This window comes from Filicampus tigris, chromosome 1, assembly GCF_054856515.1.
Source record: "Filicampus tigris isolate MCC_2025a chromosome 1, RoL_Ftig_1.0, whole genome shotgun sequence".
NCBI lineage: Eukaryota > Metazoa > Chordata > Actinopteri > Syngnathiformes > Syngnathidae > Filicampus > Filicampus tigris.
Genome location: NC_141217.1, coordinates 30,853,852 through 30,866,820, shown reverse-complemented (window position 1 = coordinate 30,866,820; position 12,969 = coordinate 30,853,852). Strand labels below are relative to the sequence as shown.

The 12,969-nt window shown below is 40.5% G+C and overlaps 1 protein-coding gene across 6 annotated transcripts in view; it reads left to right on the top strand.

The window, feature by feature from the left end:
• magixb (MAGI family member, X-linked b) overlaps positions 1-12,969 on the top strand; it is a 68,339-nt gene that overhangs the window by 33,743 nt on the left and 21,627 nt on the right. For all 6 annotated transcript variants that reach the window (XM_086031724.1, XM_086031709.1, XM_086031717.1 and 3 more), the window contains exons 5-8: positions 948-1,121; positions 4,051-4,213; positions 5,668-5,732; positions 7,885-8,046. In XM_086031724.1, the coding sequence (XP_085887850.1) occupies positions 948-1,121; positions 4,051-4,213; positions 5,668-5,732; positions 7,885-8,046 (564 nt within the window). The remainder of the gene's footprint in view (positions 1-947; positions 1,122-4,050; positions 4,214-5,667; positions 5,733-7,884; positions 8,047-12,969) is intronic.

Below are 12,969 nucleotides of genomic sequence, written 5' to 3'. Positions count from 1 at the left end.
TTTGCTTCCGTTTTATTTTTGTCCAAAAATTGCATTATGAATGCTTGATAGCGGCAGAGAACTTGACAACAAGCAGCAATTTGTCAGAGAGAGAATAGTTCTTTCAAAACGAGGGCTAGTGGTTGCTTTAAGCCACTCCCACCTACTGTCGAATTAAACATAAAACCAAGAGAATTACACGTGGTGTATTTAACCAAACACCAAATACATTTTGTCTCAGTCTATCTTCATACTAACACAAAATGCAAAATGCTGTAAACAGCCTACTGATACTAGCATTGGTGTTGTGGTGTAAAACCCTTAAAGCAGAAGTCAACCCAAACATATTTTTTTCAAGACTACGTTCCCAGCTGGCCCACTAGTTAAAACACATCACTCTGATTAATTTTGCATTTGTTGAATATAAATTAAGCAGCAAAATGCACTCGTTTCTAGCCATCTCTAGGGGCGACCATTTTGTCTTCTGCTGACTGAAAAGGACATCACAACTGCTCACAATGACCAATCATGGCTGACCTGTTTTCTGAATCTGAGCCGTGATTGGTCATTGTGAGCAGTTGTGATGTCATTTTCATTCGACAGAAGACAAAATGACCGCCCCCAGAGATGGCTAAAAACGAGTGGATTAACACTTATTCCACAAACGCAATATTTATCAGAATGCCCTGTATCAACTAGTGGGCTTGCATAGAACATATTCTTGAAAAAAAAAATGTTTGCGTTGACTTCTCTTCAAACAATGGATATTTGAACACAAAAGGTGCAGCCACACATATAGACAGACCAAGTCATGAAATTGTCAATTCAAGTCCGACTGGAGTCAAATCATGTGACTCGAGTTCGCCATATCTGGCTTGTATTATAAGAAAGTGTTTTTTTTTTATCATTATTATTTATTTTCAGTGTATGCAGATGACTCCAATTGCGTCTCACTGTGTTTGTCTCAGGGAATTACTACGGCACGCCTCGGCCCATTCACATCAGCACCGAGAGCCCCCCCATCACCTACCAGGAACACCGCAACCTGCTCAGGAACTTCCGCACTCGCAGCAAGTCGCTCAGCAACCTGGAGAAGGCTTCGGCCCAAGCCCAGTGTAGCGACGATGACCTGGACCTCACTGGCAAGTATCAACAAAGCATTGCAACACTGCAGCATGCGTGTGCAAGGCAGCGGTGGGACGTCTGACCTACATTTATAACCATACAGTGGTGCCTTGAGATACGAACAAACCGATTTATGACTTTTCAAGATATGAGCCTAGATCATTCTGGATCTGACGATTTTTCACTTTGATTTGTGTGCGCAAACTTGAGGTATCACCACTGTTTGATGGCAGTGACTCAACTGAACTCACTTGAAAACAAGTAGCAGTTTGGCAAAAAGTGAACAATTGCTCAAGAAGAGATTTCAAGTTTTTTAATGCCACTCCCAGTGGAAGTTGACTGTCAAACTAAAAACAAAAGCAAGAGAATTAGGGTACACCTGGTGTTTTTAAAACAACCATAGCCTTTCAATCCATAATCTTAATGCTAAACGCTAATGAGGATCTATGTTGGGGTGCTTTAACCCATTCAGCAATGGACTGAAAACCATTGGTGCAGCAACATGTACACTGACAATATAACAGTACTCACATTCATATATCATTTGCGTAGATTGACTAATAGTGTTGTACTGATGAAATACAATATTATAGAGTGCTATTTTCCGTATTTGAAGAAACGTATTGCAAAAATTGTTGTTGGTGTTTTTTGAGGAGGCTGGACTGGATTAATGGTATTCCCATTCATTTCAGACGGCCGTGGCACAAAATTAAACTCGTATCTCAAGGCGCCAATGTATAGCTTTTTCTCTTAGCTGCACTGCTTCCAGTATGTCTATCTGAATATTAGATTTTATTTTTGTTTTTTTGTTAGCGAGTTCATTTGCACAGGGCAACCCGTCCAGTGCGCGTTTGAAGTGAATCAATCAGTGCGATTAGCATGCTGTAAACTCTCAGTGGGGTTGTGGCTTCATCGATTTCTGGACTGGCTCCACAGCAAGGTCAGGCTGCCCTTAGGGCAAGTAAGCATGGCACTAACCAGATAAGTCCTGCACTTCCATAAAGGAGGCTGAGGGAAAATAAAATGAAAGGTCAGCTAAAAATGAAGCAGATTGTGTAATGTCATTATGGTCACAGAATTTACTGCTGGTTCTTAATTTTTTATGTTCATTGTATGTATGTTATATGCATTTGATGGCTTATAGGATGAGTCCTGCAAATCAGTGTCGGGTGGTCATAAAGTCAGTGGGGGATTTGCACCCTTGCGAGATGGGGATGATTGTTTGTTTGTTTATCCTTCGAACCCCCCGCCTCCCCCAAGTGTTTTAATTACTTTTCAAGGTTTTCTCAAGGTTGGACTTTGGGACTAATGATGCTTGCTGTGCTTTTGTCACACTCATTTACAGTAGAAATGTAGAGAAAATGACAACTACAGTTTCGTAGCATTTCAATGAAGATTTGTTGCTATGATGTTTGTTGCCCTTAATTGATCATTTTGTAGTGGTCTCAATTTTTTTCCAGAGCTGTATATGCATGAGTCTTGATGTCAATGTTGCGCAAGGTTGCGCAACAGTGGATGCTAGCTAGTACATCATCTTGTGCCACCCACTGGTCAGCTGTTATTTAAAAAGATGTTCTCTAAACTAAAAAGACAAAGACCAGAAGTACATCATCGTACTTCTAATGAAATAACTTTATTGATTTACAGCATGTAAATCAAATTCATGGCCCGCCACAACAAAGCACATGTGCTTACTTTCTTGCCAATTTGACTTTGTCTTTTCATTTGGGTGGAAAATCTGTCTGAAATTTGTAATTTTTCTTCTTCTTCTTTTTATTTTATTTTATTTTATTTTTTTACAGATGTTGCAAGCATATTTCTTTCCCGCCAACATCCCTTCTTAGCATTAATTGATTAATAGTATTTGTCTTTGGTTGTCACCGTTTCCAAGACTTCAGATTTCAAATTCATTCTGTTATTAAAAATATATACAATATACCAATAACATGCAGACAAAATAGACGAGTGGATGAATATCATCAATGGTCGCAGTATTTTTTTCATTACATTTTACCATTTTACTTACAGTAGTTATGAAAGTCTTCTTGGTTTGTGTCTGAATAACTGTATTATACTGCCCCCGGTGGCCAAGTCACAAGAATTAATCATGATGCACAAATTATTCAATTCTTTTCATTTTGTTTAATCATGTTTAATATGTTTTATAAAGTACATATTATAGTGTTATCTTCCTTCTATACAAAAATGCATTACAAACATTTTGATTTTTCGGGGAGACTGGAACAGATGAATGAAATTTCCACTCATATCAGTGGGTAAAGCTGATTTGAGAGTTAAGTGTTTTGAGTTAAGAGCATGGTTACTGAACAAATCCCACTCGTATCCTAAGGCACCACAGTACATGGAAATGTCAACAGTTATAGTTCTCCTAGGTTGTTACTTGATGTCTCCATACTCTTGCAGTGGCTGAGCGGTAGGTTGCAGTCTATAGAATCACACCTACTGTAGTTACAGATGCACAATTTAGAAACCAGCAAGAAAGCCACATTTGGATGTCTGTCCACTGTAGTGACCGCTATGCAAGAACAAGTTAATTTGGGTGTGGTCCAAGAAGAAAGGAGTCATCTCCTGTGGATTGTGCTGAGTCATCTTTGGCACTCAGAGCAATACTGTTAGGACGGGTAGGTCAGTGCCGACCTGTGACCGACATCACTCAGCTCCACATTGGATCTCACGGCTGAAGGACAATTAGGAGAAAAAAAAAAAATGCTATTCTCCCGTGTGTGGTACACATGCACAGTCACACGCGCTGCCTCCCGAGAGGGAGGAGAAAATCGACAGAAATGCTGACCTCGGGTCTTTTCCCCCCGCTGCAGAAATGCCACCATGAGGGCATTGCTGTCCTTTTCAGCATGGGCTGCATGTGTTTAATGACACGTCATCTTTCCCCTCCTCATTTTTTTTCCAACTTCTTCCTTCCCACAGGAGGACATCGCTCACCCAGGGGGCGCCGAGCATCGAGCGGTGGGGTCGCTTGCGTCTTAGAAAACGGCTTCGTGGGCAACAGGGCTGTAGACCGAGAGAGAGGCATGCTGGCAGATGACTGGGAGCAGGCCTTCAGCGACCCGGGAGAGTGTCACTACATAGAGTCAGTGCTTTCATGTACTCTTGCCAGCAAAGAATTGATTATTTGGCAATATTGCATACATATGTAATGGTGCCATGGGATACGAGTGACCCCACGTATGAGTTTTTCATTTAGTCATTTTTTTGCTCCGAATTGGGAGCGCAAACTATGCTACGAGTGTTGCATGGAGGAAGTGAACTTAACGCACTTCACAGTAAGCAGCAATTTGGCAGATAGCGATCAACACTTCAAAAAGAGGCTTCAAGCTTTTTAGTGCCGCGCTCGCTTTCAGTTTACTGTCAAATTGAACATAAAACATAAGAACCTTCTGATATGTATTTCCAACAACCACTTCCGCTTTAGATCAGTCTTTTTATCTAAATGCTAACAAACGATGCATAACACCATAGACAGGCTTATAATGGTTTGGGATTTTTCATTATAGTTCATTTTTATTTAATTTCAATTTCCTTTTGTTTTGTTGTTGGAGCAAGTCTGTTCGTTTTTATTAGTTTTTTATTAATGCTTCATTTTTATTAGTTTTAGTATTAGATTTAGTTAAAAAAATATATTAAATATTTGTTGAATGAAGGATAAAAAAGGTCACTAAGTATTGTGTAATAAAGTAAACTACAATCCTCAAACAATGGTTTCACCTTCCTTCTGCTGTACAGATGTGCATTACACCAATACAAAAATAAGTAATTATAATACTAACCCATAAAGCTCATGTATGATAATGACAAAGACAAAAATGAAGTACATTTTCATTTTAATTAGTGATTGTTTGTTAGTTTTATGAGGTGTAGTTTCAGTTGTCAGTTTTTAAAACACACTTTCATTTTTATTTTACTTTGTTAATGAAAATGTTTTTTAAATTTTTGTTTTAGTTATTTCTTTGATTTTCGTTAACTATAATAACCTTACCTTTGAAGGGACTGATATTTAAAAACAAACAGTGGAGCAACACGTGTAGACAGGTAATCCAACAATACTATCAATCTTATATTCTTTATCCTCAGTGAAGAACAGCAATATTACTGCAGCTTACATAGAGTTGAGATCTGTTAATGCACAATACATATGTCTGTATTGTACTGCTACTAGGTGGCCAAGGGATTCACAAAAGGAGTACCACAATGTCCACTGAATAAAAGCTTTTTCATTATATTTGTCATTACTGTATAATTGTATAAAGTAGGAATTAATTCAGCTCGTATCTCAAGGCACCACTGTACAAATATTGTCATATTGAGCAGTTATTTGCAGAAAATGAAATATGGTCAAAATCCTCCAAACACCCATTTTTTTGTTTGTTTGTTTTTGGTCTCTTAATTTTTTCCATAATTTTCTTTGTACTCACCCTTCACTCAAATGTGAATTGGAATTGGAAAATGCACCTCAATGTACATTCTTCCAGGTGCACGTGTCTCTGTGTGCCCCTTTTCATTTGCGTTCCCTCTTGTCTCCAAAAGCCACAAGAGGACCAGCTGGCAGAGTCCTCGAGCGCCGAGCAGCGAGTCACTCTACAAAAATGAATGTGAGCCTCTTTGTGTCTGACTTTCGTTCTTTCCTTTCCATTTGTGCTTGTTATTATCGGGAATGGCACGTGTCACCGCAGAGCAGCCTAAACGGCGCTACATATTTGTCAAGTACGGAAATAACAGCAACAGCCAGCTGGTTGAAGTCAAATGAGATGGAATGAGCTTTTGACTGAACCGGGACGGCTGAGTGATTAAGGACGAAAGCTCGGGGTCCATGGCACGGGACCAGGCTTTTCAACCGAGACTGGCGGCGCGGTCGACACATTATTTCATGGCATTCATCACATGACTCGTTGCATAATATGGGGGAACATTTCTGGTAAATTTCATGAATATTTTCAATAAATCTGCAAGAGAATTTAAGATGAGGAATTTTGGAAATGCAGTAAACCACACTCCATTGCCTGTTCCACAGTTTATAATTCTTTTGTTTGGCCTTCATCCATCCATTATCTATACCGCTTATCCTCACAAGGGTCGCGGGAGTGCTGGAGCCTATCCCAGCTGTCATGGGGCAGTAGGCGGGGTACACCCTGAACTGGTTGCCAGCCAATCGCAGGGAATCCAGCTTATTTTGGATGTAATTCTACTGTCGGCCACTAGATAGCGAGACACTGTTTTGTTTGACGCTGTAAGTTTGAAAGAAGCAGACTGAAAACAGGAAGTATTTCAAGCTCAGCTAAATTTTTGCTGAAGATTATTGGGGACCTCATCTCCTAAAATTTATGCCACCTTTCCTTCACCTTTGTTGGATGACGTCATCATTTCAAGGATATCTCTGTGTGAACCACACTTTTGAATATATATTTCATGGCCTCATTGACTGTCCGCTTGTGACAAAACGAAAATGTTTTTTGTCACATTTTTCAAATGAGTGTGTTTTTAAACACTATTTTTAAAGTCTTGAGCGTGAAACTCTCGCGTCTTTGCGTAGTCTGTCAACTACGTTGGTGGCCTGTTGCTTTAAATGTTGCTGCCGTAAAGAATTGTGGGTAATATCCTTTCGTAAAGGTTGGTCAGGAGTAACCTACGCTAAGGGGGGCTTAAAGGTTGCATCCTGGCACCTTTTCGAAGCATTTTTAGAATTCGAACGATGATATTTAGAAGAGGCCCTGAATGTCAAATCCTCTTCGAACCTGAAAGTGATGGCTAAATGTCATAAATCCCATAAAAAAACATTTAAACAAACATAAAGTGTTGAAACAGGGTATTTCTATATTGCCTATTTTACTCATTGCGGGGGTGGTCTGCACTATAAAACCTATAAGGAGGGGGTTTACTATACAGTGAACCCCCACAATTTGCTGGGGACAGTGACCGAGCCTTGCCGTGAATAGTGAAAATCTGTGAGTAGTTGATGCAATTCCGCCCTCGATGGGTTATATTACATTGTCTATAAATGCCACAACATGGCCGCAAAAGCAGTTTTGTCTAGAATGACCATTGAAGCATATATCAACCCCCCCGCCCCCCAACATCACCTGTTCTCAACATTTGGAACTTTTCTCTCCTCCTCGTTCTTCTATCATTTTCACTGTGACGTGAGGCTAATTACAGCTGAGAACGACAAGCTTTAAGCGGCCTCACCAGCGGACAGAGGACAGAGAGGACAGAGGAATCGATATGCGGAATACTGAAGGAAAACAATTCAGATGAATTGAATTGCAGGGAACCGGTTCTCTAAACCTTCCCATCAATAGGTATAAACGTGAGTGTTAAATGGTTGGTTTTACAGGTATACGCGCGCTGTGATTGGCTGGCGGCGATCAGTCGAAGGAGTACCGCACCTCTCACCCAAAGTTACCTGGGACTGCCCCCAGCTCAGCTATGACCCTAATGAGGATAAGTGCTGTGGAAAATGGATGGATGGGCTCAGTTTATATGCATGTCAACTTAGTCAACTATTTTGGGGAAGTGCCATCTGGTGCACTTTGATTCTCTCTCCTCCCTCGCTCTTAAAACCTGTCAACAACCATTAAGACGCACAAACACAACCGAAAGTGTTTTACTGCTCTTTTGCGCTAATGTTCGAAGCGCAGCCGTCCTTTCGCTGCTGCCCCTTCGGACACTTTTATGATTGACTTCCCTCGGAGGTAAACGTCCTGGCTATCTTACATTCTTTTTTGTGTCTCTCGTCTTTCTTTCCAGGGTTCACAGAGTACCCAGAGGAGCTTCAGGGTTTTCTTGTGCGCACACATTTGATCAAGGGCTCCAGGGGCTTTGGCTTCAACATTGTTGGAGGCAGTAAGCCAAGAGAGTTCCTTCAGGTCTATAGTGTGACTTCAAGCGGACCCTCGGCCCTCAAGACAGGTGACTGTGCACTCGGCAGCCAAATAATTAGGACGGAATGTAAGGACGGAAGTAATTTAAAAGGACGAGGACGGACAGGTCGGAGGATGATCATTTTTATGAATAAGGACGGAGGGATAAGGAAGGGTACTCAGGTCGCGGATGGAGGACGGACTGGCAAAAAAGGGTAAAGTGCCCACCTATGTTGGACTGCTTTTACATTTACTCAGAGGTGGGCACTTTACAAAATCCGTCATCCGTCAGCAGCCTAGGTACCCGTCCGTCATTTGTCAGTCCATCATTTTTTCAAGCCGAACCAACCTGTAATCGTCAGTAGGTCATTCTGTCAGTCCATCCATCAGGTAGTTCGTCAGTTTGTTCGTCAGAAGTCTGTTGGTCCGTCAGTCAGTCTGTTTCACTCACACTTAATTCGCAGTCTATTGCACTGGTGTCTGTCTGCAGCTGTTTTAACTCCTGAAACGACCAAAAGTTTTAATTTAAAGTTTAAAATGGCTTACCTGAACCAGAATCCAGCTGCGCATTGTGGCCAAGAGTAAATCAAATCCAATCCAAGTAGTGTACTACAACTACTTTTTAGAAATACTGAGCTTCTTCTTCTTGGTTCATGGGCGGATTACATCTCTTTGGAGCATACCGCCACCTATTGTACAGGAAGCGCAACGTTTTTCCATATATAGTCAATGCCCCGCGATCAAGCACACTAGACGGTCTTGAATATAATTTAACTGAAAACCACAACCAAAAAGGTTTATATACAAATAAATACACATATACATAAATACACAAGACACATTTTCGGCATTTTACTCTAAAAAGGCTATTTGGTCCCAGTAAACAGTAAAATTAGAGAATAAAATATTCAGCGTAAAATTCGGCACAAAATTTACTCTGATAATTTTATGATGAATATTTTACTCTCAAATTTTACTCTGTTTAGTGGGACCAGAAATAGTCTTTTTTGAGTAAAATATACTTTACGAAATTTACTGTGTAGGGAAGTGACGTCTTCTGGTTCCTTCTCCTTAGCCACTCACAGCCCCTGCAGAGATCCTATTGAAAACAGGAGCACTCACTCACACATATATAGTCATTGCAGTCCTCTCTAAGAAATGCCCTGTGAACAAACAAACGAGACAAGCGGGGCGTGTTTTCTGTCAGTCGTCGGCAAAACGGGCGTCCGTCTGTGATGGACTGAGAGGTCTGTCAGTACTTGACCCAGTTAGTGATGATTACAGTGACGGATGAAAACTCACTTCCGTTAGTCCATCCTTTTTTTAGTTTCCTGTCTATCCTCAATCGTCAGCAAAACGGGTGTCTGACAGTGACGTACTGACGGACCATTCCATCAGTCTGACAGAATGCCCACCTCTGCTTTTACTTGAGTCTTTATAATCAAAAGGAACAATTATTGGCTATTCTACCCACCTCTAGTTCCGTGACTATGCTAAAGCACTCAACTCCGGAGCTGGGCTATCAGTATATAACTTCTGGGCGGTATTTCCGGCCAGCCAATCGGCGTAGAGAACATAATTTTCACGTCACACGCAGGTGCCGCACAAGCAGACATGCCACCAAATAAAGAAAAATTCTAATACAAACAACAGACACACAAAGCGTGGTGATCGGTGAAATAAAAGCAATATGGGGCACGTGTCATTGCAACTGTGGGACCGAAAGGTATACAACACTGTTTAATTTTTTATTTTTTATTTGTTTGGCTGCCTGTCAGGAAAGGGGCACCTGCGTGTGATGTGGTACCGGTAAAGTCCGTTCTCGATGCCGCTTGGCTGACTCGGACCGACCGGGCGACTGACTAAACTATAGACGAATGCCCAGCTCTGCTCAACTCTGCTCAACTCTCAAACCAACTTTCCTCATTAAAAAGAACGCAAATTCCAGTAATCCTTTGCAGCTCCCCCCAAAACACCAACAATTTTTTGTCACGTTTTTAATAACAAAATGGCACTGTAGCGTATTGAAGTATACAAAAAACGCCTAGTAACAACACAATACAACAGAATGTAAATACATGTTTTTTCCTCAATTTTTACATTTTAATTTACTTCACTTAAACTGAAGTTATCTTCTTCACTGTTGTTTTTTGCTTTTTTGCTACACTTTCCACATCTTCAGCAGCTTCTCTAGCATTTCGTGGACAGGGTTTCAAAGCTTAAAAATACGTATGCACTCCTTCTGCTTCAGTATAGTACGTACTGTATCATAGAAGTACTATGCCCATCCCACTTCGCCGAAACCACCGCACACCTCACTCTTAACTTTATAATACCTCCAATTGCACTGCGAGGTAAACAACACAAGTCAAAACAAAATGTCAGCCGGAGAACAGCTCAGATTTAAAAAAACAAAACAAAAAGAACTTGCAAGTCAGATCACTCCTATCTTAAGGCACCACTGTTACATTTAAGGCACCACTGTTACATTTTAAACCAATTGAGTGAAATTGGATAATTTTCCATGACACCCCTGATGAGCTTCTCATGGCACACTAACATTTTAAAGAACATGTCATAGCATGTTTCTATGACAGCAGGCTGTGCACTGTAAGGACCTGAAATAATGTAAAGAACTGTAAACATTTTCTCTCTTCCCTTCTCTGTCCAAACTCTTTGGGATTATACTGAAAATTGCTGATCTCCAGCAGCAAGTGTATCGTAATCAGTCGTTAATCCCCCTGGATACCACATTCTAATCTGGCGATCATATCTCGCACATATGCAATTTGCCACTCACCGATGTCTGTAAACACGCTGGCACAGAAATGTCTGAACAAGTTGCTATCAACACTGAAGGGAAGCAGAGTGCAGACAGCCTGCAGGGACTGATCGAGCCGATATCAGTTAATAGGCTGTGTTTGAGGATTAGTCGCTTGGATTGTCCACACTCACACAAAATATCAAAAGGCGGCGGCCTATTTAGTAGCGACGCTTTTCAACAGGAGCACTTGAGCTCAACGAGACATCTGCAAAGTCATTTTCCTTCTTCTGGAATCTGGAGTCAAGGGAAAAATGTTTAAAAAAATGTATATAAATGTAACATTTTGGGACAATTAAGTCACTGTGAAACCTGAAAAACCTGCAGTATGTTGAATAGGATTTATTAACGTTTTGCCAATTATACACTATCAGGATTCTTTCCACTGGTGAACCAACAAAAAGACCTCTCATAAATCTTAGAGAGGTCAGAGAGTGCCTTGACACAGCCGTGAGATCTGCACCTCCACAAAACGAGTACCGTACAGTTGTGCCGTGAGATACGCGTGACCGGATTCAGGAGTTTTTTAGATCAGGCCGTCAGTTGAGTGTTTTTGTTTGGTTTGGTTTGGTTTGGTTTGGTTTGGTTTTGTGTTTGCTGTGACTTGTGAGTAAGCGCTCGGGATGCGAACGCTGAATGACGGAATGAACTCAACTCACTTCACAAAAAGCATCACTTGAGTAGATAGAATTAGTGATTTTTTTTTTCGAAAAAGAGACTTTAAGATATTTATTGCCAATCCATTCCAGTTGAAGTTCACTGTCAAAGTTGACATAAAACATGACACTTTTATATTAAGACAACCACACACTGTAGATTAAATGCCTTTAACTCCACTAGTCTGCTTTCTTAATGCTGATGTTAACACAAACAGGGAAACGCCATTAATGGACTAATGAAAAGCATCTGCAGTATGTGGCAGTTGTCTAACTTGTCCCCATGTGTAGTATATATGTATGTCTGTTTTGTACTGCCTCCAGGTAGCCAAAGTGCGCACACAAAAAGGAGTAGCACAATGTCCATTTAATTAAAGCAAAATGTTTGACAAAAATTGTTTAGTTCTTTACAGTGTATTTAATTCATTTAATAAAATGTAATATTAATTTATTAGCAACCAGATAAAGGTACTAATAGAGGGTGTACATATAGAAAGAGTCAATGAAATAAATTGATGACAAAATCTGCTGGAAACCTCACATACTGTACAACATACCCAATCAAGAAGCATGTCTGTCCTGGCAAAAGCATAATATGCACTCAATCCGAATCCATTCACTTCCTCTACTGTTCTCTACGGGGGCCATATTTAAATTACTATTCAGAGTTCTGGGGAAAAGCTTACAAGACTGCACTACAACCACTGTTTATACTGCAAAAAAAATAAAGGGCCATGACAACAGTCCATAATGTTGTATTTCTTCACCACACAAACCAGTCCTATCTAAAGTATTAAAGGGACACTGGGATGAGCTTAACATTGGCACTTATATAATAGGTTTGCGTGTAAAAATGACATCAGTACTTTTTAGTTTTGTATTTTCAGCATTTGTCTGTCTCGTCAATGATTGTGTCCACCTGTCTGCACTCCACCCCCTTGTGTTAGCCAATCGGCTCCCTCCTACCTTGCGTGTCTCGTCCAGGTGTTTCTCGTTGTCTTCGTCAGTATGCTTGTATTTAAGTTCCTAGTTTTTGTTCTGTCCTTGTCGGATCATTGTGGCTGTCTGTCTATGTCATGTTCTTTGTTTCTACTGGCGTTGTGTTTTGGTTCTCTAGTGTTTCTTTGCTACTTTGAGTTTTGGATTTTTGTTAATAAATCCTTTCTTCAGTGCGCCCTGCTTCTCCTGCCTCCCTGTATTTGGGTCCTCCATCCCACAACCATGACGGTTGTTACAGGTTAAGATGACCAAACTACAAACACAATACGAACAATCCACTGTTCTGGGAAAATAAAGGCTTAAACTATCTGTATATTATACATAAATATATTGTCTCTGTCCTGTGAAAAACACTTATGTTCACTTTTTTCAATTTTCTTATTTTTACGTGAATGGTGTTTCCGCGCTACAGACATCGCATTAACATGAAAGATAAATGTTTTTCCAAAATTGGACGTAAGTGTTTTCCACAGGACAGCAACGAAATATTAAGTTA